This window comes from Gnatocerus cornutus, chromosome 4 (genome assembly GCF_029298725.1).
Source record: "Gnatocerus cornutus isolate USDA-ARS CGAHR chromosome 4, icGnaCorn1.1, whole genome shotgun sequence".
Lineage (NCBI taxonomy): Eukaryota > Metazoa > Arthropoda > Insecta > Coleoptera > Tenebrionidae > Gnatocerus > Gnatocerus cornutus.
In genome coordinates, this window is record NC_142236.1 from 1,444,805 (window position 1) to 1,468,255 (window position 23,451).

Consider the following 23,451-nt stretch of genomic DNA (forward strand, 5'->3'; position numbering starts at 1 on the left):
TTATCCTCAAGTCTCCCTCGTCCCAAACAAGCCAAGGTACTGCAAAATAGACTTTATTTAGAAAAGAAAACTATTCGGGAAACCTAAATCGTGCGTTTAACAACGGATTGTACAAGTACATCAAGAACGCCTTCGCGGCCGAATAATCAACATCCACGCTACTCCTCAAGAACCTCAAAACCCTCGAGTGAAAAAACGTGGTAAAGTTCTTCCGGAAGTCATTGCCTATTGTACATTCTTCTAAAAATTTGGATATACAACGAAAAACACTAATCACAGCATATTTAGTCTCCTTGTCCATCATCGGCGACGGAACTTTAATCAGCGAGTCAAGAACAATCGTCGTGACGAGAAGAGTCTGTTCCTCTAAGAAAATACTCTTATCTTCGTAACTCAACGACTTGCTTAGCCTCCACAGCACGGCATGAAGCACACTACTGGCGGATTCCGTTATGGGGATGTTTTCCGAAAACGTGTTCAACTCCCCTCTTTCGTAAACCTGCAAACTCTCGTTGAAATCTCCCCAAAGCAACCTCGCCTCACCTCTGAAGTATCCTTGGAGACTTCGGGAAGACGTCGCAGCGCCCAGGACGCCAAACAACACACCCCGATGTCATTCCTGAAGTCCGAAATGCTGGTGACGAGAAGTGTGGCGCGAGCTTTGTGCGGAATGACGTTCCAGAGACTCAGAGTGACTCTGTTTTGTTTTGTAGGGAATTGACTCATGGTGTTCCGGACGATGGGCTCGTCGTCCTCCAACAGTACCATGATAACATTCAAGACATTATACCTATCAAACTCTGGAAACAACAATTAGAAGAAACCATCAACAGTGGAGCCTCACCTGTAAGAATCTTATTCTTAAACAACACCTGAGTACTGATCAAGAACTGCGCCACTGTAAGTCTTCGGTAATCCGCAGAGTTCGGTGATGCTGACTCCATCAACAGCCGGATTAGACCTCCATAGTCTAGTTCTTTCAACTCGGCGATCGCTAGCGTGGTTATAAAAGTCTTCACGCAAGAAATAATTGTTGCGGCAAGTTCTTCGTTGGCACCCTCTGGTAATCTCAACAACCAATCCAACACTTGCTGGGTACTTCTGTTGGTGTGACTACTAAAGAAGCACGGGTAGAACCTCAGCAGCAAGAAGATCAAAACCGCATCACTTTTACTCTTGCCCTGGAGTTCAACGCGGAAAAACGCAATCAAGTGAGGGTGAGTGTACGTCAACAACTCCTTTTTGCTCTTAAAGTCGAGGGAATGGACAAGTGTTTTGATTTGTGGACAAATTTCGACGTCCCCGGAAGTGATTAGAGGGTGTTCTTTGTACCGATCCAAACTGTACTCTTGGTTTAAGTAGATTAAGAAGTGAAGACACTTTTTCTTCATTTCGGTGTCGTCACTGTACAAATGAGTGAGTATGATAGAGTTAACAATTTCGTAGGTTTGAGCGACGTGTTGGAACGTGTTAAGAAGAACATAGACTAGTAACTGGAAGCGACTGTAGGAGAAGGACGTTTGGCAGGTTGTAATCCGGTTTGTTGGCTGGTTGGAACTGAGGAAGCACACGAGGTGCTTGAGAATGCTGAGGTTCTTGTAGCTGCGGTGCCTAGTAAGAATCATGAAGACGATCTCCATAAACAAAGTAACAGTGAGATGGCTGTAATTCCGACCGACTCCCAGCAATAAATGCAGGCTCTTCTTCATGAATTCGGTGATGTCATCCTCGGTGATGCTCGCGTAATGGAGAATGTGGCAAATCTACGAAAAACACGTCAAAAGGTGTGGATTTGTGGAGACTCCCCTACCTGGAGCAGCAACCCTTGGCACTCCGTATCCTTCAAGTTGTCACTTTGAATCCTCGTGAAATTCCTATGAAGTTGCTCTCGATGACAATGTTCTCCGATCAGCGAAACCGACGCCTTCGCCGCCAAATCCCTCGTCGGATATGAAGGATTTTTGATACAGACATTTATAAACGGAATATGGTCTCTAATCTTCTTATTAATATCTTCATCGTGCGATGGTTTCAACCGGGACAATATCACAAGAACCGGATGAAGAATAAGACTATCGTTCTTCTCACACTCATCTTTAACAGTTTTCAACAGAAAGTGGAACAGCTTTTGGTACCGCAAGTAGAACACCGCCACCGGAAGCCGGTTCTCTTCCGGGTGAGGATCCGAGGTCGTTTTATTAGGAATCCCGAAAATCCGATTGATCATGGTGGACAACAAAAGAGTGGAGGAGTTTCGGACCCCCCACATCCGACTCCTGTACCCTTCCAACGCCGCCAAAGTCCCACGTTCAATAAACGGCTTCGTGTGTTCGCTCAACTTGGAGTTCTTGAAGAGAAACCGGAGGACATTAAGAGAGTGCATGCGGAGTTTCTCGATTTGATTCGCGGCTTTGATGAGGAGATCCACAGTGCGATGGACGTAGTCGGTGTTGATTTCGGCGAGCACCGGGACTATACTCTGGAAGAAAAACTCGTCCTGACCTGGATGAAGGGGATTTAACGTACCAGAATGAGGAAGGGCAACCCGGCGCTGCGGCGCGTGGGGGACAACTCCGCGTGGTTGTTACTTCCGGTGCAGAAACCGACTCCTTCCAGCAGCCACTTCACCGTCAAATTGTTAAGAGTCTCGTACTTTGAACTGGAAGAGTCTCCTGAAAGGTGTTTCAATCAATAAAAGATGATACTCACTGAGTGAAACTCCTGCAGACTGTGGTAAAGGCGGCATGAGCTTGTTCAAAGACTCCTCGGTGTTTACTGCGGATGAAGACATCCATGAAGAACTCCCCGATTCGTAAGAGGTAGTCTTGTGGCAGCATTAAACAGATGTTCTCTAGAGTGATTGTTTGGTTGGCGAGTTCGGCGAGTAGTAACATTATTTCTTTCATGGTTTTCCAGGAGTAGACCATGATTTGTTGGGCTTTGGAGGATTGATCAGTCTCTTCGAAACTGTCATCGGAGTCTTCACCATCGGGGACGTGGCCTTCAGGTGAGGGACTACACACCACCGGCATGATGTGTGTCTGTATTTGGAGACACAGTTCTGCCAACTTCCGGAACAACATCGAAAACGTCTCGTTATCATCCCTGTAAAGACGTTATACAGAGTGTTTCATTAAAAGTCGCACGTACCGCACGTCCCTGTTCTGGAGGAGGTTTCGACAGCTCAACAGAAGGCCATACAGTGGCGTCGATTTCGCTGCTTCGATTACATTTCCTTTATTCTCCGAAAACATGCTCTGCAATCTTTTAGTTATCCCGACTAGAACTAGACACTGGTTCTTATTAGTTAAGGCGAGGTTGGAGACTTGGCGCACTCCGAAGTTGTGCTCCGAAACGAAAAGAACTTGAAACATATAACTAGCAGTCAAACTTTGACTCGGTCGGATATCGCAAGCCATGGAGAGACACGTTTGGAAGAACTGACACGCGCTTCTCTCATCTTTGAAACCGACAGCTTCTGAAGACAACGTGCGAAGAAGAGCCACCGCCATCGCCTTATTAGATTCGTAGTTATCATGGAGAATTCGCTTGAGGTTTTTGATTTCGTCTTGTGAAAACATGCTGGAAATAAAGGGTTGTTTTGGAGTCACCCCTTTGGAAACTCACCACTGCCAGTCGTTTTCATCAATGTACGCCTGGAGGAAGAGAAGCAGCTCCAAACAAATCGACTTCCTGGAGAAGTTGGCGTCTGGACTGAGATACAAAATCAGTAGCTGCAACAAGTGGAGTAAGAAATTGTTGTAGTAGTCCAAAATATAGATGAATTTCTTCAGTTCCTCGTTGGCTTCCTTCTGTCGTTTTTTGTGAGCTTGGGTTTCCGGTTCCGCCTCCAGGAGTTTTTGGATGGCGCTCATTTTCTTCACCAAGTTGGAATGTGTGGACTGGTAACGAACAAGAATTTTCTTGTAGAAATTAAAAATCTTATTTCGCGTCGAAGTGAGTTGGGGGGCGACGTTGTACTCAAAGTATTTAATCAAGAAGACAAGCTCCCACTCCGTGAACTCTTCACTGGGCTTCTGACACTCCGTCACCACTTGGAGGACGTTCAGGCGCACCTACGACAATAAAAAGTGTCCCGGCGCATCCACCATTTTACTCACTTCGTCATCCTGGTGGATCATATACAAGTCCAACTTTGCCTTCATGATCAGAGTCCTCCAGTACTCATCGACGTTCTCGTTGTCTTCAATCGGCAGCTCAATTCCATGCATCCGGGCAAAGTGAACACATTTCAAAATGACGATACACTCAGTTTCCGCCACGGAGGCGGTTCTCGGACTGAACAACTTCCGGAAAATCGTGGGTCTCTTCTGGAACGCCAGGATTATGATCCCCTGAAGAACAGTGTGGTATTTAACATTGGGGTTCTTAAGTGTGAGCAACACGGGGCGCAGCCAAATCCTTATAATCTCCTCCTCGGAAACGGACGAGCGAAAATGCGCCATCATTAAGTTCACATAGATATGACCGGCCTAACAAAAGACAGTTGAGAGATTAGAAGACTTAACAAACCATTACTAACAGCGTCTCGATCCGGAGAGACTCCAGCAACAGTCAACAACTGACTCTGAACTTGAGGACAACTGATTAAGATTAAGTTGGTGTTAATAATGTCGCAAGTTGAAAGAAGCGCGTTCAGACGCATCTTCCCGAAGACACTCTGAGTGTTAAGTATCTGGAGGAACTTCTCAATGTGGTGCTTTTCGCCGTTTTCGTAACGACACATCGCCTCCCGGGTCAAAATGGAAAGAAACGACTTTGTACTAATCACGACTTGCTCGACAAAGTGGTCGAGATGCAACCAGGCAAAATCCATTCCGCGCTCAAAGATCTTATCGTAGTTTTTCAGTTTCCCTAAATACTGAGCTATGGCGTTCAGAGTTCGCGTAATCGGAGTGACGTGATCTGGACAGCTCGTCTTCCTGCAATGAAAATCGTGAGTTTTGGGGAGTTCCCACGGGATCTTACTTTATCCCGAGTTCGATCAGATTGAGGTATAGCAACTCCAACAGGGGTTTTCCCATGATTTCGATGACGTAGAGTTTGTCCTGATCCACTGAGTAATACGCCGTGAGATTAAGGATGATTTCCATGGTGTCGGTGTTGAATAAATTCGTGAGTCTTTTGGTCTTCAAAACCATGCAGAAGTTGTTCTGGGGGTTGTCGATGAAGTCTAGAACGGGGTGGTCTTGATGTTTCTGCAACTCTGGGGATAATTAAAGGGTTTCGTTGGGGCGATCTTACCAAAAAGGGGCGCTCCTCTCGGGGGAGACAGACCGAAAAGTAGGAGAAGACGATTGCACATTTCATTATGGTATCGAATTTGAGCTTTTGGTGGCACTGGAGAACTTCGTGGGTCATTACGACCATCTTCACGGAGTAACAAATTAAAGTTTTAACGAATTGTGCCTTTGGTAGGGTTTGAGACAACTGTTCTAAAACCATATGTAATACTGTATAACAATCTTCATATTCTAAAATAGTTCTTCCTTCACAACCATCGCGACAAAAACTACTATTACTACAAAAACAACAATAAGAATGTCGAAAGATGCTCAGATTACTTACAATAACTGACTAGTACAAACTTCCAAAATACACAGGTAAAAAGAAAACGTCCTCTCCAACAAATAAACGTACTTTTCTTTAGTACTTAAATGATCGATAAAAGCGGAGAGAAAACTTAATATTCTGTGACATTGCCGGATCTTAAAAATATTTAGATTGTTGATATTCTCTTGGATTTCATTAGTTAAGCTATTGATGATGTACTCAAACAGAATTGTGTTCTGAACAGACGGCAGGTTCAGTTTTTCATACATGTACTTCCTCAGGTTCTTCCGATGGCCGGTTCTTATAAAAAGTTCAATTAAAATGTTGCGGACGTAGATGCCGCTCGGCCCCGCAAAGTCCTGGATGTACCTGACGAGCTACAAAAACAAAAATTGTGAATATTGCGAGAAAAATACACTTTTAAGCGTAGACAAGCCCCTGCAAAACTTACAATCTTATCAATTAAATTCTTATGGCCAGAATCGCTGTTGCATTCATTCATTTCCTCTATGAGACTGTTGAGCTCCGAGTCCGGGGGGCAAACCACGAATTTCGACACAAACTTTAAACCAGACTCCGATGCCATTTCCGGGTTTTAATACAGACCTACATACACATTTTAAGTTAACAATGCAAGACACGGCACTTTTTTTAAAATATGGACAAAAAGTAAGGTTAGTTGTCGTGCCAACAAAACAAAATCAAATGTAGAGCTGCCAACCACCGCGCTGAGGAACCAGGGATATTGTATTTTCGTATCACGTCGTGTCTTGAAGGGAAAAACTGCGGAAAGTGGTGCTATTAGGTTCTTGAAGGAGTTCCAAGGGGTGAGGATGTGGTTCTGTGTTGTTTGTCGGAGAAAATTGGGTTTGTTGTCGGTAGGTTTGAATTTCCCGCGGCGTGCGCGCTTCTGGTTGGTGTATATTTTGACAGCTGATGTTTAGAGGTCATCGAAAATGGTGTGGAACCGATAAGAACTTTCTTGTGAATAATTTCTTTATGCTCTATAGATTATGGGTTTATGCACTGTGATTGTGTCCTATTTTGAAAAAAAGTCTGTGATCTGCATCCTCTGAGCCTTAGACCCACTTCCCTGGATATTACCATTGTTTATTTTTGTTGTGAATCCTGGCATTTGATATGAGTTTCCTGTTGTAAGTACAAACTGAAATTTCTCTCCTCTTTGTATAATTACCATCACCTTACAGTGGTAGCCGTTCTTCCAAAACATTTAAACCAAAGAAGAACATCCCTGAAGGCACCCATCAATATGAGTTGATGAAACATGCAGCAGCGACTTTGGGCTCTGGAAATTTACGTCTCGCTGTTATGTTACCAGAGGGAGAAGATCTGAACGAGTGGGTGGCGGTGAATAGTACGTACCACCCCTTATCCACCCCCAAACTGATTGATTTTTCTAGCGGTTGATTTCTTTAATCAAATCAACATGTTGTATGGCACTATTACGGAATTTTGTACAGAAGAAAGTTGTCCCATCATGTCCGCGGGCCCCAAATACGAGTACCATTGGGCTGACGGACACACGGTCAAAAAACCCATCAAGTGCTCGGCTCCTAAATATATTGATTATTTAATGACGTGGGTGCAGGATCAATTAGATGATGAGACTCTCTTCCCTTCAAAAATTGGTAATTGGAGGAGTGGTGCTAGTTTGAGGTGCTCAATTTTGGTTTTAGGGGTTCCTTTTCCAAAAAACTTTCTATCAATAGCCAAGACCATTCTGAAGAGATTGTTTAGAGTGTACGCACATATCTACCACCAGCACTTTAGTCAAGTTGTGCAATTAGGAGAGGAAGCGCATCTCAATACCTCCTTCAAACACTTCATATTTTTTGTTCAGGTAATAATAATGATGATGGTTAAGAGACAAAATGACTCGTTTTTGTAGGAATTTAGTTTAATAGAAAGACGAGAGCAGGCTCCTCTTCAAGAATTGATCGACAAACTAACAGCGAAAGAAGCCCGATGAACACGCACGTCTGTGCTTTTATGTATCTCTTTAGTGCTTGTATTTTTTTCAGACAAGGCAATAACAACGTGCAGATGGCGCCACAAAGCATAGGATGCGCACAGGGTATGTTTTAACGGAATGACGATTTGTGGCGCTGTTTGTACTTAAGTAACTTATTTATTGCACTTAACCATATGTAGGCAACATGATTAAGCAAATAGTTTTAAAATATAAGTATCAAGCGTGTTTATTGTTTCAATGTTTATCAGTGTTTGTTAATTTTGTACGCACTTGTATGAGGCTTCAATTTTTCTATTTATTTCCCTGTTTTAAGCCTAAAGTTAGGTTGGGACTTTTTGTATTTTATTGACAATAAAACATTTATTGGATTTATTTCTAGTCGGCCTGAGAGCCTCTTTTTATACGTTACTGCCCGAATTTTGTCAGCTTGCTTCATCGATCGAAACTACCCTTTGTAGACGTAGAATCATGTATATTTATAAAAGAGTATTTTTAGAATCAATATACACGTTCATAATGCCAGACCTTTGTATTGATGTTTGACCTCAGAATTAATAAACTTCTTCCGCAATTCTTGGCGTGTTTCGTTCGAAAAACCATCACAAACAACCAGAAGTAACTCGTTTATTACTGCGTAATTCACAGTCCATTATATAAATTAAAACTGGAGGGTATCTCACAACTCTATCATTCAAAACAAAAATCAACTCAAACATTCAGTGGCCGGTCCTCAACATTGTACGTTTCATTGAAAACAATACAAAAATAAGATTTTAAGTAAAAAAATATATACCTACATAAATACTTTAAGTCTTTGTTAACATACGGTAGAAAATTATAGCTAGTGGCACTCTACTGAACAGAACCTGAGAAAAAACCGAATTACATTCTTCTCCTCCCGAAACCGGTCCCTCCATTATCAGCGGAATTCAAAAACAATTCGATGTACCGATGTTGCATGTGCCCCTTGTCTTTACTCATAGCTCGCATGGCATCATCGTGCGAAGCAAACTCCACATCGGCTTCCCCAGAGGCTCTTCCAGTATGGTCTTGGAGCAACCTCACATTAACCGGAACCAAAGGCTTGAAAAACTACAAAGACGTTACCACACCACCACGTCCCACAACTTACATCAGCGATATCGGAAGTAGTCGCTTTGAACGGCAGCCCCCTCATATGGACGCAATGCATGCCGCTCCGATCACCCGTCGACTGATTAGACTCGCCCCACGAATCAATCTCGTAAGGGCTGCGCCCCCCACGGGAGTCACTCCCGTTGTGGTTGTTGCTCATCCAATTCGAAGATCTGTCGTAACTGTTATAATCCGAGTTGGAGAAGTTGGCTCCTTTGAAATTCCGGGAATTGCGGGATTGGAACCGGTTGGAGTTCCCGAATCTGTCGCCGCGGTCGTAGGGACTTGGCCGGGAATTGTACATGCCAGAGTTGGCAGCGCCTCTTCGGCCGGAGTAGCCCAAGACACTGTTCACTTCAGAGAGGCTGCTTCTGAATATTTCAATGTATCTGCGGGGAAAAGCAACACAAAAGTAATATGGGGACGAGGGGAAGAGCTAACGAAAGGTGACACTCGGGAGAAATCGATTTTTTATGGGGAATTTGACAATTTGATTCGTCCCGCGTGTCGCCTGTGATGCAAGATGGATCTGAAAGTGCTCAAAAAATGAAAACGTTACTACGTGGTTTTAAAATGTTGAATCTTAAAACCAACACTTGTGAATTCTGCCAAGATCAGGGCATCTTCTCATCTGTTTAATACTGTCAGCAACCCAAGAAGTTGAGTTGCTGAGGTCAAAAAGAACAACTTACCTTGGGAGCTGTTGCATTCTTATTGTTGAACAATAAGAATGCAACAGAAAGTGAACAGTATAAAAATAAATCATTTCAAGAAAAGGAGGATCACCCTTTCCCTCCCATGCCCCACCTGTGTCCAATTTTTTCCCGATGTTTCAGCAGAGCTTTCTCTGCCACTTCTTTGTTAACAAACTGAACGTAAGCCTCCCCAGAACTCCGCCCTGAGTAGTCAGTCAGTAGAGTAATTCCGTTGGGCACTATCTCCAACCCTACCCAAATAACCCAATCAACCCTTGAACTCAACAGTTTCTTATAGTATCTCAAACATTCTAAAGTGAATCACCCTTATCAACAGAAAATTATTGTACCTCTAATAACACACAATATTCAACATCAATTATTTCCTGTTGCTTTAAGGTTTTAATACCTAAAAATGTCAGTTGGTGCAACTGCGACATTTCCGAGGTATTGTTACTAAAACATGTAGTTATCTCGCTGAAAATGTAAGCCCATACCTGTGAAAAACTGCGCAATTTCCTCTTTTGAGCACCCAAAAGGCAGACCTCTCAACCTCACACACCCATCATCATTGATTCCATAAGTGGGGCCTGATCTCTTTATAACCCAATCCATCTCAGCCTTGTTCACTTTAAACACTAAAAAAAACAGTTAAAACCAACGTGAAAACCCCCTTAATCTTACCTTCAATATATCGACTTCCGATGTGCTCCCGATCTTTATTCAACGCAAAATTCAAATCATCTTCAGACTCAAACTCCACAAACGCTTCACCACTCGGACGCCCTTCTCTGGAGGAAGTCATGTGAATTCCGTGCTTCCCATTTTGAACTTTACAGTTTTTGAAGAACTTGAGGATTTCCTCGGTGGTCGCCGACCACGGTAAGCCCCTCAGTTTCACGATGTAGCCTTCATCGTGGTCGCTAATCGACATGGTAGCTACAAGAGAGGAATCAGAGATTGTTGGAACACAAGAGACACTCACAGAACTGTAATTGGAAAGTTTTCAAAACAAAAATGCCAAGTTTGGGCGCTGGATACAAGCACCAAACAAGATGGCGGAAGAGTAAACTGCAAAACTAAAGTTACTAGAACTAGGGAGTTTTTAAGTACCAATACACTATTTTCATAACAAAACGTTAAGTTACAGAAATATTTTGATTTCGTTTTATTAAAACTCCGCGTCTTTTTCACTTTGGGACTTAATTCTACAGGAATTCTGTAAAAACCGCGTAACTTTAGTGTGATTAATTTTGGTTGGTAGCACTGTCTATCATGGGGAGGACACTTTATAGTTGGCGCACAATTTAAAAAAATACAGGAATAAAATGTTGAATTTCCCGGCGCATTCACCATTTTTCATAAGTAATTTATAAAATTTACTCTTGAGCAAGCCTATAAAAATTATTTGTCTTTAGACAACTTTGCCTCTAAAGCAATTTTTTGGGAATACATAAATTACAATTTTTCAGCAGCTTATGTAAAAAAACGCGAAAAATGCTATAAAGTTTAAAATTATTTTGAGACTTTTATAAATTTTTAGTTTAGTGTTTTCTGTTTCGAGATTCTACTGTAATTTTAATTTTAACGTAAAGGAAATAAAACAAAATTTGTAAATTTGTGTTCACATTTTATTAACTCGGAGAGAGTTGCATTCATAGTATAATTTAAAAATTACTTAATTATGATAATACACTTTACAATCTTACAATTTTACAATGTTAAACACTGTCGCCCTTGAACAAACTTTTGAATCCAAGAGTAGGAAGAAGAATCGTCTAATCCGCCTAACCGGGTCCTCCAGCATTGTATTCGCGATGATATTGACTCGAAACTAAAGAGAACAACACGTGTTTCATCTGTGACGGAGAAGAAAAGAAATGTACACTCACCGGGGGTCTCTACCCCCTAGCTGTAGACGATGCATGAGAGGCTCGAACTGTTGTCATCTGTTAACCGGCCGGCCCTGGTGTAGTGGGCGCAAGCGCTCCACAAGTGACCAAGGGAACCCTGCAGAACTCTGCCATCTGAAACAAAATAACACAACACAAAACAAATCAACAATAATTAGAAAAAATGGTACAATTGGGTGCAGCACTCAACCTTTCCAAACCTAAAAGAGAAATGGTTAGAAACTTATCGCTTTATTTGTAGGCACATCTTCGGAAACTTCGGAATCCACGAACCTCTTGAGAGATCCTCGAACTCCTGCAGTTTCTGCTCTGGAAACAATTTACAAACACGTGTGTCTTCGATGAGAGCCACTGCACAACTGCCCTCTCATATAAATAAATAGGTGCGATTACGTGATTCCCAAAAAATTAATTGATGCAGACAAAGCCCCGGACACCCGATCAACTAGTTAAATGGGATTTCGTGATTATCTAACTGTTTTTCTTATTGCACAAAAAATTGTTCGCTAAGGCACGACTGCACTCCTAAAATCATGAAATTTAAAAGGAAATAAACCGAATGTTTCGTGGAAATTACTGTAACTATCCACTTTTCAACAAAAGCAATATTGTTTAAACTATTAAACAAAAAGTTCGAAGAAATTAATGCGAAATGGAAATGTCTAAATTGAAACGGTTCTAAGTAAATTATCTGCTAGTACTATACCCTGCAACTGTTCAATTTCAAAAGCGCGAAATTAAATACGATCGCAAAAGATAAATCTTAAAGCTAAGAAAAAGAAGTTAAGTTAAAGCTATATCAACTAAGCTGCGCATTAAAGTATACTTAAGCACGTCTTAGTTTAAACAATAGTAGAATTTTAAAACTCATTTATGAAAAGTCCCACAAAATGTTTCAGCACTGCGTTGTACTCAAATAAACTCATTTACCACCGACCTTTTAATTCAAATCCTAAAACGGCACAATTTCACTTCACATACACAAACACATCCGACTCATCCAAGTCGCAGCGTTCAACTAATTAAACAAAGGGATAAAGTAATTACGAAACCTCGGTAAAAACTGCCCTTCGCGTTTATTCGTCGGTGAATTAAGACCGCCACATTGTTGTCATTATTTTTGCGCGAAAATTTAAATAAACGTGCGAAATCCTATTTCTCGAAGGAATTTTGACTAATGTGAGACGACGTATCGAAATTCGACTGTAACTTGTATAATAGACAACTGTATTGTTGATTGCCTGCTTTAAATGCAATTTTTGTAAAGGTAATAATAGGCCGATTTTAAAACTATTTTTTTTTATTATTCTGCATAATATCTTATTTTATTTATACTATACATCATGTAGCAAACTCAATATTCTAGCAGTTTTTTTGTTGTTACAGGTTTTATATGCAACCAGTAATACAATACTGTACAGTAAATTAACTAAATTCTCATCTGTCAATATTTCGTGCTGTCAACAGAGGTCAACAGTGTCACCTGTCAATAACCACAAGTTCAGTTCCTGGGGGCACAATACAGCTAAAATAGCTTTTGCAGTACCACCCGAGGCCCCACGATGATCCTAAGCAAGCTCACCCCCTTACTAACGAGATCCCCTACAGGTAACATTGCGGAGCCTTATTACATAACATTGTTTTGGTAGCCCTAGGGTTAAGAACCATGTCGGATCACCGCGTTTTCCCCTTACAACCCTCAAGGTGGCAATGGAACAAATTTAAGGACATGTTTCACTTCTATGCGATGCTAGGGATCATTCCTTTGAGTCTTGTAACTCTCTATGCCAACATTTTTGTGGGTCCTGCAACTCTTTCTGAAATACCAGAAGGGTACACGCCTAAATATTGGGAGTACTACAAGGTAGGGGGGAAGAGTGTTGCTGCTCTTATTATTTGTTTTTTGTAGAGCCCCATCACGCGTTTTATTGCAAGATACTTTCTAACTAACCCCCAACAAGAATATGAGAAGTATTTGAGTTATCTTTTTATGGAAAACGAGAAAAAGGAGATCAGGAAATTAGAGAAGAAGATTAAGGCGCTTATGCGGGACAGACTGGATTATCAGGCGTATTATTACCAACCTGTTATGGCAAAATATCACAGAATATCACGTGAAGCTTACGATTACCTGCAATCAATTCGTGGGGACTAATTCTCACGTGTATAATTTAGTTAAATAAATGTAGTTATGTTATATTTTTAGGTCCTCAAGTTAATTATTTTGAGTTTCTCCAACTTTGTGGGTAAATAATTCCTTTGGCGGTTTCTAACAAATCAGTCCTTCCATGAAAATCGCGTTACTAAGGTGCCAAACAACAACTTTTATTTCTGAAAAAATAAAAAAATTCGCATAGTCTTTAAGTATTGATATTTTAAGTTGAACCGTGTAAAAGTAAAATCGTGACGAATGACTACCCGCCAAGGAATTCTCTTCCCCTTAACATCCCTGTACGTGGGTGACCTGCACCCCGATGTGACCGAAGCCCTGTTATACGAGAAGTTTTCTGCAGCAGGTCAAATCCTCTCGCTGCGAGTATGCCGAGACTCCCGCACCAAACAGTCGCTCGGTTACGCCTACGTTAACTTCAGCAACACCGTGGAGGCTGAAAGAGTTCTGGACACGATGAATTTCGACTTGCTGAAAGGCAAGCCGATCCGAATCATGTGGAGTCAGAGGGACCCCTCTCTACGTAAGTCAGGAGTTGGGAATGTCTTCATTAAAAACTTGGACAAGAGCATCGATAATAAAGCCATGTACGACACTTTCTCCGCTTTCGGGAATATTTTATCCTGTAAAGTGGCCACGGACGAAGACGGCTTCTCCAAAGGCCACGGGTTTGTCCACTTCGAGAATATAGAGGCGGCCAACAAAGCCATAGAGAAAGTAAACGGGATGTTGCTCAACGGTAAGAAAGTCTACGTGGGGAAGTTCATTCCGCGCGCGGAGCGCGAGAAGGAAATCGGGGAAAAAACGAAGAAGTACACCAACGTGTACGTGAAGAACTTCGGGAGGAACCTCACCCAGGAGCAGCTCCACGACTTGTTTTCGAAGTTTGGTAAAATCACGTCTTGTGTCATCATGAAGAACCCCGACGGGAGCTCCAAAGGCTTCGGGTTCATAGCCTTTGAAGACCCCCACTCTGCGGAGAAGGCGGTCATTGAAATGAACAATTATGAGTGGAGTGGCTCGAACCTCTACGTCGGTCGCGCGCAGAAGAAATCCGAGCGCGTTAAAGAACTCAAGAAGTGTTATGAACAGATGAAATTAGAGCGATACAACCGCATCCAAGGCGCTAACGTCTACATTAAAAATCTCGATGATTCGTTCGACAACGAGCGGCTCAGGAAGGAGTTCACTCCGTTTGGTACCATCACCTCCGCGAAGGTCATGATGGAAGCTGGGCGGAGCAAGGGGTTTGGCTTCGTGTGTTACACCACCCCCGAGGAGGCGGCTAAGGCGATTTCCGAGATGGACGGGCGTATGATTGGTAACAAGCCAATCTACGTCGCTTTGGCGCAGAGGTACGAAGACCGCCGCGCCTATCTCAGCGCGCAATGCATGCAGCGGATTCGCCATCAGACGTTATCTCCGCCTTTGACCACGCCCCAGTTTCTCATCCCTAGTCTCCCGCAAGGTCCGAGGTTTTACAACCACATGGCGCAGATCCGGCCGACTCCTCGATGGAGCACCCAGAATTTACCACGGATGAATGGTACCTACAATATGCCTCTTCTCCCAACTACTGCTTATAGGTCCAATTCGAGACCGGCGATTCAGATTAACAACGCGAGGAACAACGTGCTGGCGAGGCCCATTACGGGGGCACAAATCCCCATTTCAAGGCCTAATAGTAAATATACTACCAACACCAATATGGTAAGACCGGTGAATGTGTCTGTGGGCAATGGGGGCGACACTGAGGATGTGTGCAACGATGATAAGAGGGTCCTGGGGGAACGAATGTACAAAGTGATCCAGGAAACGTACCCGGAAATCGCCGGGAAGATCACTGGGATGCTTTTAGAGATTGATATTAGTGAGCTGAAGGCTTTGGTCAACAATCAGGACTCGTTAAAGGCGAAAGTGGAAGAGGCCGTGGCGGTTTTACAGGCGCATCAAGCCAGCAAGCGACTTACTGTACAAGATTAAATATTTACAAGTTTTAATTATTTACAATGTTAGATGTTATCAATGTATTAACAGTTGGATTCAAACTCAATAAAAAATTGGGTATAAATTACGTAACATTTCTTTGGGGCGATTAAAAAATCTTCTTTGTCCTCATAGGCAGTATCGACTCCTTCGCGTAATTGAAGAAAGTGAGCAATCCATACTTCTTCTTCTTGGAGAAGTAATTTGATATAACATCACCATCTAGAAGCAGAGAATAAATTCAGGAGCCCCCACATCTTAAACTTACCACTCTGTTCAGTTACTGTGGGTAAAACACTGTCGTTTGCCGACAATGAAATGAAGAGAGCAAAAGGTACGAGCCAGAGCCACAACACAAAGTACGCCATCACTTCTGAGAACGCATAATGAACCTCTGCAAAGAACTGGAAGGCAAAATAGTGGTTCAAAACCAGAAGAACCACAGCTGCTATGAACTCCAGCGACGTCAGAGCTACCGAAGGGAAATGTCTTAGAATGAAGAAGTGGGAGACTTGAGCAAGAACCCCAAACGCGATGAGGGTCGTCGGAAAATCTTCAAATAACCACAAGAAGACGTAGAGCACCGTCACCACCTGAAACTTACCACTAAAGATCTAGAAGAAAAATTTAAAGAACTTACCGCGTTCATCCACCAAATGCATTTTTTCGCAACACTGGAATACTCTTCTACTAATTCGGCGAGATAGTAAAGTCCAGCGGCTACATGTTTTGAGGTTAGAATAAGAAAATTGAGATTGTGGCTTACCTATGGCTATCGTGATGAAGATCAATTGAACTATTATTGCTAAATAACTAATATAAGTTAGAAACCACATTGTCGTCTCGAATAATTACGTATTAATTTATGTTTCATGATATTACAAAAGTTTCTGTCATTGTTGACGTTTGATGACAACAAACGTCAGTGATGTCATGATATGTCATTTTCGGCGATAGATAAAAAAGATGCAGATAAGTTTGTGGCAAGATCAAGGTTAAAGACCCCAGAACTTTTTTATTAACGAGACGCGGTAATTTTGAAAGTTGAAGCAAAACAGCGAAATATTTAAAAAATGTATCCAAAATGCACTAATAAAGTAGTACTTTATTCACTCACTTTAGACAAATAAAGTACTCTTTTACTCTCTAAACATTTGAAAGAAAATTATGCCACGTTTCAGAGGTTGGGATAAAATCTAGTATTGTATTCGAGTGTAAGGATAAATTATTCACTCCAAAAATCTTATTTTTTCGATCTACATAATATGTAACATACAGGGCTAGTCACGAGAAGATTACTTCTGAAAATGATTTTTTCGCAACCCAAAATACTAATTTCTTGAGTCACTTGATACAACCCGAATCAGAAATGAAATGCTGAATCCACGATTGCTTAGGCTTTGACAGTCTCACTTTGACAATTACGGAAAAAGAGGTTACGTGAGTGTCCATAGACAACCCAGTTCAGTTTCGATGTGGATATCTTTACGATAAAGGTCCGCAGCAGCTACAGCATTATTTGGCATTCTCCGTAGATGAGAATCATGTCAGTTTTCTCATCATTTGAATAAGACTTTGTGACGGGTTTCTCAACTCAACCTAACATACCATGCGTGTTAAGGAGAAAAATTATTGGTCGAGCACTTACAGCTTCGGTATAGGACAGATTAATAAAGGTACTTCGAACTAATGGGGCTCTAAAGGAACGGAATTAAGAATAAAGACGAAATTAAAATAAATAATGTCAAAGTGACATTGACCACCCCAAATGACCCCAAAGCAATCGTGGATTTAGCATTTTATTTCTAATTCTGGCAGTATCGAGTAGTTCAGGGTATTTGTATTTTGGGTTGCGGAAATATAATTTTCAGAAGTAATCTTCTCGTGACTAGCCCTGTATAACTCAAGTTTACTCGAAAAAATAAGCGAGATATCGATATGAGAAATTTGGTATAGTTTTAATCATGAATTTTCGCGAAAATTTGCAACTTTCGACTATTGGAAAATCTAAAAACTATTTCTTATGTAAAAAATTGCGAGAAAAACAATGGCGCAAACCGCATCTCAATATCTGCAATAGTTTCCGAGATATCGAGCATGAATTGTTTCGAACCTTCGAAAATTTGACCCTCTGGCGAAAACCCAAAACTTCAAACGGCCATAACTCGGTTATTTATTGACAAATATTAAAAAATTATCATATTTTTGGATTCAGCGTAAAATTCTGCGTAAAATGAGGCCCAAATTTGTTGAGTTTACTTAATAAATAAACGAGGTATTGGCCAAAAACTGTTTTAAAAACATCATTTTAGGGCGATTTTCAATCAATGTTTTCAAAATGAAAATGACGTTTAATAGCATTGAATTATACATCAGTCGAAAGCGGAGCTCAAAATCTATCTACTGGCCAAATTTGAGATTTATAGGACAAATAGTTTGCGAGTTATGGCCAAAAATTAAAAAAAATGAAAAATTTTCATCGTTTGAGTCGCAATTTTTTTTCGCGAAAAATCGACTATCGAATTTTGGGCTTTTAAGCACATTTTCTAACGTAAAATGAGCCGAGAAAAACGATGGCGCAAACCGCATCTCAATATCTCTAACAGTTTCCGAGATATTTAACTTTGAAAATTGGGAAAAATGAGAAAAAAATGAAAATCAACTATCCGAAACTTTGATCGGCCATAACTCAGTTATTTGTTGTCGGATCTGAATTTAAATCCCAGATTTGGAATCTGCGTAAAATTCTGCGTACACTGATGTATAATAACTCAAGTTTACTCTAAAAAATAAGCGAGATATCGATATGAGAAATTTGGTATAGTTATATGATCATGAATTTTCGCGAAAATTTGCAAATTTCGACTATTGGAAAATCTAAAAACGATTTCTTATGTAAAAAATTGCGAGAAAAACGATGCCGCAAACCGCATTCCAATATCTCAAATAGTTTTCGAGATATCGAGCATGAATTGTTTCGAACCTTCGAAAATTTGACCCTCTGGCGACAACCCAAAATTTCAAACGGCCATAACTCGGTTATTTATTGACAAATATTAAAAAATTATCATATTTTTGGATTCAGCGTAAAATTCTGCGTAAAATGAGGCCCATATTTGTTGAGTTTACTTAATAAATAAACGAGGTATTGGCCAAAAACTGTTTTAAAAACATCATTTTAGGGCGATTTTCAATCAATGTTTTCAAAATGAAAATGACGTTTAATAGCATTGAATTATACATCAGTCGAAAGCGGAGCTCAAAATCTATCTACTGGCCAAATTTGAGATCCATAAGACAAATAGTTTGCGAGTTATGGCCAAAAATTAAAAAAATTGAAAAATTTTCATCGTTTGAGTCGCAATTTTTTTTTGCGAAAAATCGACTATCGAATTTTGGGCTTTTAAGCACATTTTCTAACGTAAAATGAGCCGAGAAAAACGATGGCGCAAACCGCATCTCAATATCTCTAATAGTTTCCGAAATATTTAACTTTGAAAATTGAGAAAAATGAGAAAAAATGAAAATCAACTATCCGAAACTTTGATCGGCCATAACTCAGTTATTTGTTGTCGGATCTGAATTTAAATCCCAGATTTGGAATCTGCGTAAAATTCTGCGTACACTGATGTATAATAACTCAAGTTTACTCTTAAAAATAAGCGAGATATCGATATGAGAAATTTGGTATAGTTTTAATCATGAATTTTCGCGAAAATTTGCAAATTTTGACTATTGGAAAATCTAAAAACGATTTCTTATGTAAAAAATCGCGAGAAAAACGATGCCGCAAACCGCATTCCAATATCTCAAATAGTTTTCGAGATATCGAGCATGAATTGTTTCGAACCTTCAAAAATTTGACCCTCTGGCGACAACCCAAAACTTCAAACGGCCATAACTCGGTTATTTATTGACAAATATTAAAAAATTATCATATTTTTGGATTCAGCGTGAAATTCTGCGTAAAATGAGACCCAAATTTGTTGAGTTTACTTAATAAATAAACGAGGTATTGGCCAAAAACTGTTTTAAAAACATCATTTTAGGGCGATTTTCAATCAATGTTTTCAAAATGAAAATGAAGTTTAATAGCATTGAATTATACATCAGTCGAAAGAGGAGCTCAAAATCTATCTACTGGCCAAATTTGAGATTTATAGGACAAATAGTTTGCGAGTTATGGCCAAAAATTAAAAAAAATGAAAAATTTTCATCGTTTGAGTCGCAATTTTTTTTCGCGAAAAATCGACTATCGAATTTTGGGCTTTTAAGCACATTTTCTAACGTAAAATGAGCCGAGAAAAACGATGGCGCAAACCGCATCTCAATATCTCTAACAGTTTCCGAGATATTTAACTTTGAAAATTGGGAAAAATGAGAAAAAATGAAAATCAACTATCCGAAACTTTGATCGGCCATAACTCAGTTATTTATTGTCGGATCTGAATTTAAATCCCAGATTTGGAATCTGCGTAAAATTCTGCGTACACTGATGTATAATAACTCAAGTTTACTTTAAAAAATAAGCGAGATATCGATATGAGAAATTTGGTATAGTTATATGATCATGAATTTTCGCGAAAATTTGCAAATTTCGACTATTGGAAAATCTAAAAACGATTTCTTATGTAAAAAATTGCGAGAAAAACGATGCCGCAAACCGCATTCCAATATCTCAAATAGTTTTCGAGATATCGAGCATGAATTGTTTCGAACCTTCGAAAATTTGACCCTCTGGCGACAACCCAAAATTTCAAACGGCCATAACTCGGTTATTTATTGACAAATATTAAAAAATTATCATATTTTTGGATTCAGCGTAAAATTCTGCGTAAAATGAGGCCCATATTTGTTGAGTTTACTTAATAAATAAACGAGGTATTGGCCAAAAACTGTTTTAAAAACATCATTTTAGGGCGATTTTCAATCAATGTTTTCAAAATGAAAATGACGTTTAATAGCATTGAATTATACATCAGTCGAAAGCGGAGCTCAAAATCTATCTACTGGCCAAATTTGAGATCCATAAGACAAATAGTTTGCGAGTTATGGACAAAAATTAAAAAAATTGAAAAATTTTCATCGTTTGAGTCGCAATTTTTTTTTGCGAAAAATCGACTATCGAATTTTGGGCTTTTAAGCACATTTTCTAACGTAAAATGAGCCGAGAAAAACGATGGCGCAAACCGCATCTCAATATCTCTAATAGTTTCCGAAATATTTAACTTTGAAAATTGAGAAAAATGAGAAAAAATGAAAATCAACTATCCGAAACTTTGATCGGCCATAACTCAGTTATTTGTTGTCGTATCTGAATTTAAATCCCAGATTTGGAATCTGCGTAAAATTCTGCGTACACTGATGTATAATAACTCAAGTTTACTCTTAAAAATAAGCGAGATATCGATATGAGAAATTTGGTATAGTTTTAATCATGAATTTTCGCGAAAATTTGCAAATTTTGACTATTGGAAAATCTAAAAACGATTTCTTATGTAAAAAATCGCGAGAAAAACAATGGCGCAAACCGCATCTCAATATCTGCAATAGTTTCCGAGATATCGAGCATGAATTGTTTCGAACCTTCGAAAATTTGACCCTCTGGCGACAACCCAAAATTTCAAACGGCCATAACTCGGTTATTTATTGATAAATATTAAAAAATTATCATATTTTTGGATTCAACGTGAAATTCTGCGTAAAATGAGACCCATATTTGTTGAGTTTACTTAATAAATAAACGAGGTATTGGCCAAAAACTGTTTTAAAAACATCATTTTAGGGCGATTTTCAATCAATGTTTTCAAAATGAAAATAACGTTTAATAGCATTGAATTATACATCAGTCGAAAGAGGAGCTCAAAATCTATCTACTGGCCAAATTTGAGATCTATAGGACAAATAGTTTGCGAGTTATGGCCAAAAATTAAAAAAATTGAAAAATTTTCATCGTTTGAGTCGCAATTTTTTTTCGCGAAAAATCGACTATCAAATTTTGGGCTTTTAAGCACATTTTCTAACGTAAAATGAGCCGAGAAAAACGATGGCGCAAACCGCATCTCAATATCTCTAATAGTTTCCGAGATATTTAACTTTGAAAATTGGGAAAAATGAAAATCAACTATCCGAAACTTTGATCGGCCATAACTCAGTTATTTGTTGTCGGATCTGAATTTAAATCCCAGATTTGGAATCTGCGTAAAATTCTGCGTACACTGATGTATAATAACTCAAGTTTACTCTAAAAAATAAGCGAGATATCGATATGAGAAATTTGGTATAGTTATATGATCATGAATTTTCGCGAAAATTTGCAAATTTCGACTATTGGAAAATATAAAAACGATTTCTTATGTAAAAAATTGCGAGAAAAACGATGCCGCAAAGCGCATTCCAATATCTCAAATAGTTTTCGAGATATCGAGCATGAATTGTTTCGAACCTTCGAAAATTTGACCCTCTGGCGACAACCCAAAATTTCAAACGGCCATAACTCGGTTATTTATTGACAAATATTAAAAAATTATCATATTTTTGGATTCAGCGTAAAATTCTGCGTAAAATGAGGCCCATATTTGTTGAGTTTACTTAATAAATAAACGAGGTATTGGCCAAAAACTGTTTTAAAAACATCATTTTAGGGCGATTTTCAATCAATGTTTTCAAAATGAAAATGACGTTTAATAGCATTGAATTATACATCAGTCGAAAGCGGAGCTCAAAATCTATCTACTGGCCAAATTTGAGATCCATAAGACAAATAGTTTGCGAGTTATGGACAAAAATTAAAAAAATTGAAAAATTTTCATCGTTTGAGTCGCAATTTTTTTTTGCGAAAAATCGACTATCGAATTTTGGGCTTTTAAGCACATTTTCTAACGTAAAATGAGCCGAGAAAAACGATGGCGCAAACCGCATCTCAATATCTCTAATAGTTTCCGAAATATTTAACTTTGAAAATTGAGAAAAATGAGAAAAAATGAAAATCAACTATCCGAAACTTTGATCGGCCATAACTCAGTTATTTGTTGTCGTATCTGAATTTAAATCCCAGATTTGGAATCTGCGTAAAATTCTGCGTACACTGATGTATAATAACTCAAGTTTACTCTTAAAAATAAGCGAGATATCGATATGAGAAATTTGGTATAGTTTTAATCATGAATTTTCGCGAAAATTTGCAAATTTTGACTATTGGAAAATCTAAAAACGATTTCTTATGTAAAAAATCGCGAGAAAAACAATGGCGCAAACCGCATCTCAATATCTGCAATAGTTTCCGAGATATCGAGCATGAATTGTTTCGAACCTTCGAAAATTTGACCCTCTGGCGACAACCCAAAATTTCAAACGGCCATAACTCGGTTATTTATTGATAAATATTAAAAAATTATCATATTTTTGGATTCAACGTGAAATTCTGCGTAAAATGAGACCCATATTTGTTGAGTTTACTTAATAAATAAACGAGGTATTGGCCAAAAACTGTTTTAAAAACATCATTTTAGGGCGATTTTCAATCAATGTTTTCAAAATGAAAATAACGTTTAATAGCATTGAATTATACATCAGTCGAAAGAGGAGCTCAAAATCTATCTACTGGCCAAATTTGAGATCTATAGGACAAATAGTTTGCGAGTTATGGCCAAAAATTAAAAAAATTGAAAAATTTTCATCGTTTGAGTCGCAATTTTTTTTCGCGAAAAATCGACTATCAAATTTTGGGCTTTTAAGCACATTTTCTAACGTAAAATGAGCCGAGAAAAACGATGGCGCAAACCGCATCTCAATATCTCTAATAGTTTCCGAGATATTTAACTTTGAAAATTGGGAAAAATGAAAATCAACTATCCGAAACTTTGATCGGCCATAACTCAGTTATTTGTTGTCGGATCTGAATTTAAATCCCAGATTTGGAATCTGCGTAAAATTCTGCGTACACTGATGTATAATAACTCAAGTTTACTCTAAAAAATAAGCGAG

The 23,451-nt window shown here is 39.3% G+C and overlaps 6 protein-coding genes across 7 annotated transcripts; 3 read left to right on the forward strand and 3 right to left on the reverse strand.

Annotated features, from left to right (window-relative positions):
* Positions 1–40: 40 nt before the first annotated feature.
* On the reverse strand, positions 41–6,254 carry THADA (Thyroid adenoma-associated protein homolog). The gene is made up of 14 exons (XM_088034665.1): positions 6,026–6,254; positions 5,590–5,951; positions 5,266–5,542; positions 4,990–5,219; positions 4,544–4,943; positions 4,122–4,493; positions 3,628–4,076; positions 3,151–3,582; positions 2,710–3,105; positions 2,527–2,659; positions 1,811–2,479; positions 845–1,763; positions 544–800; positions 41–499 (listed from the first exon to the last, which is right to left on the reverse strand). The coding sequence occupies exons 1-14, from the start codon at positions 6,158–6,160 to the stop codon at positions 71–73; spliced, it is 5,460 nt and encodes a 1,819-aa protein (XP_087890791.1). The 5' UTR covers positions 6,161–6,254; the 3' UTR covers positions 41–70.
* A 234-nt stretch (positions 6,255–6,488) lies between these two features.
* On the forward strand, positions 6,489–7,935 carry mats (MOB kinase activator-like 1). The gene is made up of 5 exons (XM_088034670.1): positions 6,489–6,728; positions 6,783–6,949; positions 6,996–7,223; positions 7,272–7,435; positions 7,484–7,935. The coding sequence occupies exons 1-5, from the start codon at positions 6,715–6,717 to the stop codon at positions 7,562–7,564; spliced, it is 654 nt and encodes a 217-aa protein (XP_087890796.1). The 5' UTR covers positions 6,489–6,714; the 3' UTR covers positions 7,565–7,935.
* Positions 7,936–8,177: 242 nt separating this feature from the next.
* glo (heterogeneous nuclear ribonucleoprotein glorund) lies at positions 8,178–10,477 on the reverse strand. 2 transcript variants are annotated; one of them, XM_088034668.1, is made up of 6 exons: positions 10,387–10,477; positions 10,081–10,335; positions 9,894–10,034; positions 9,509–9,647; positions 8,700–9,090; positions 8,178–8,659 (listed from the first exon to the last, which is right to left on the reverse strand). In XM_088034668.1, the coding sequence occupies exons 2-6, from the start codon at positions 10,328–10,330 to the stop codon at positions 8,450–8,452; spliced, it is 1,131 nt and encodes a 376-aa protein (XP_087890794.1). In that variant the 5' UTR covers positions 10,331–10,335; positions 10,387–10,477; the 3' UTR covers positions 8,178–8,449. The 2 variants fall into 2 exon arrangements, with proteins under 2 accessions (XP_087890794.1, XP_087890792.1); XM_088034666.1 differs by having other exon boundaries at positions 10,382–10,477.
* Positions 10,478–12,742: 2,265 nt separating this feature from the next.
* Positions 12,743–13,508, forward strand: ND-SGDH (NADH dehydrogenase (ubiquinone) SGDH subunit). Its single transcript, XM_088034267.1, has 3 exons — positions 12,743–12,917; positions 12,959–13,173; positions 13,219–13,508. The coding sequence occupies exons 1-3, from the start codon at positions 12,872–12,874 to the stop codon at positions 13,462–13,464; spliced, it is 507 nt and encodes a 168-aa protein (XP_087890393.1). The 5' UTR covers positions 12,743–12,871; the 3' UTR covers positions 13,465–13,508.
* A 94-nt stretch (positions 13,509–13,602) lies between these two features.
* Positions 13,603–15,558, forward strand: LOC148175774 (polyadenylate-binding protein 1-like). Its single transcript, XM_088034265.1, has one exon. It carries the CDS (start codon positions 13,720–13,722, stop codon positions 15,460–15,462), a length of 1,743 nt encoding a protein of 580 aa, XP_087890391.1. The 5' UTR covers positions 13,603–13,719; the 3' UTR covers positions 15,463–15,558.
* On the reverse strand, positions 15,459–16,446 carry LOC148175775 (protein TEX261). Its single transcript, XM_088034266.1, has 4 exons — positions 16,232–16,446; positions 16,106–16,185; positions 15,734–16,058; positions 15,459–15,687 (listed from the first exon to the last, which is right to left on the reverse strand). The coding sequence occupies exons 1-4, from the start codon at positions 16,299–16,301 to the stop codon at positions 15,575–15,577; spliced, it is 588 nt and encodes a 195-aa protein (XP_087890392.1). The 5' UTR covers positions 16,302–16,446; the 3' UTR covers positions 15,459–15,574.
* Positions 16,447–23,451: the final 7,005 nt, after the last annotated feature.

Bases quoted from the DNA above. Each gene is read 5' to 3' on its own strand.
- LOC148175774 (XM_088034265.1), top strand. From the start codon at position 13,720: ATGACTACCCGCCAAGGAATTCTCTTCCCCTTAACATCCCTGTACGTG.
- mats (XM_088034670.1), top strand. The intron at 7,224-7,271 runs GTAATTGGAGGA...TTTTGGTTTTAG, and splicing joins TCTCTTCCCTTCAAAAATTG to GGGTTCCTTTTCCAAAAAAC. The intron at 7,436-7,483 runs GTAATAATAATG...TCGTTTTTGTAG, and splicing joins ACTTCATATTTTTTGTTCAG to GAATTTAGTTTAATAGAAAG.
- ND-SGDH (XM_088034267.1), top strand. From the start codon at position 12,872: ATGATCCTAAGCAAGCTCACCCCCTTACTAACGAGATCCCCTACAG. The intron at 12,918-12,958 runs GTAACATTGCGG...TTGTTTTGGTAG, and splicing joins ACTAACGAGATCCCCTACAG to CCCTAGGGTTAAGAACCATG. The intron at 13,174-13,218 runs GTAGGGGGGAAG...TGTTTTTTGTAG, and splicing joins AATATTGGGAGTACTACAAG to AGCCCCATCACGCGTTTTAT.
- THADA (XM_088034665.1), bottom strand. From the start codon at position 6,160: ATGGCATCGGAGTCTGGTTTAAAGTTTGTGTCGAAATTCGTGGTTTGC. The intron at 1,764-1,810 runs GTAGGGGAGTCT...TGTTTTTCGTAG, and splicing joins GCCAAGGGTTGCTGCTCCAG to ATTTGCCACATTCTCCATTA. The intron at 801-844 runs GTGAGGCTCCAC...TGTTGTTTCCAG, and splicing joins TAAGAATAAGATTCTTACAG to AGTTTGATAGGTATAATGTC.
- glo (XM_088034668.1), bottom strand. From the start codon at position 10,330: ATGTCGATTAGCGACCACGATGAAGGCTACATCGTGAAACTGAGGGGC. The intron at 9,648-9,893 runs GTATGGGCTTAC...TTATTTGGGTAG, and splicing joins AATTGCGCAGTTTTTCACAG to GGTTGGAGATAGTGCCCAAC. The intron at 9,091-9,508 runs GTGGGGCATGGG...TTTTCCCCGCAG, and splicing joins CGGGAAAAAATTGGACACAG to ATACATTGAAATATTCAGAA.
- LOC148175775 (XM_088034266.1), bottom strand. From the start codon at position 16,301: ATGTGGTTTCTAACTTATATTAGTTATTTAGCAATAATAGTTCAATTG. The intron at 16,186-16,231 runs GTAAGCCACAAT...CAAAACATGTAG, and splicing joins CTTCATCACGATAGCCATAG to CCGCTGGACTTTACTATCTC. The intron at 15,688-15,733 runs GTAAGTTTAAGA...CTCTGCTTCTAG, and splicing joins CACAGTAACTGAACAGAGTG to ATGGTGATGTTATATCAAAT.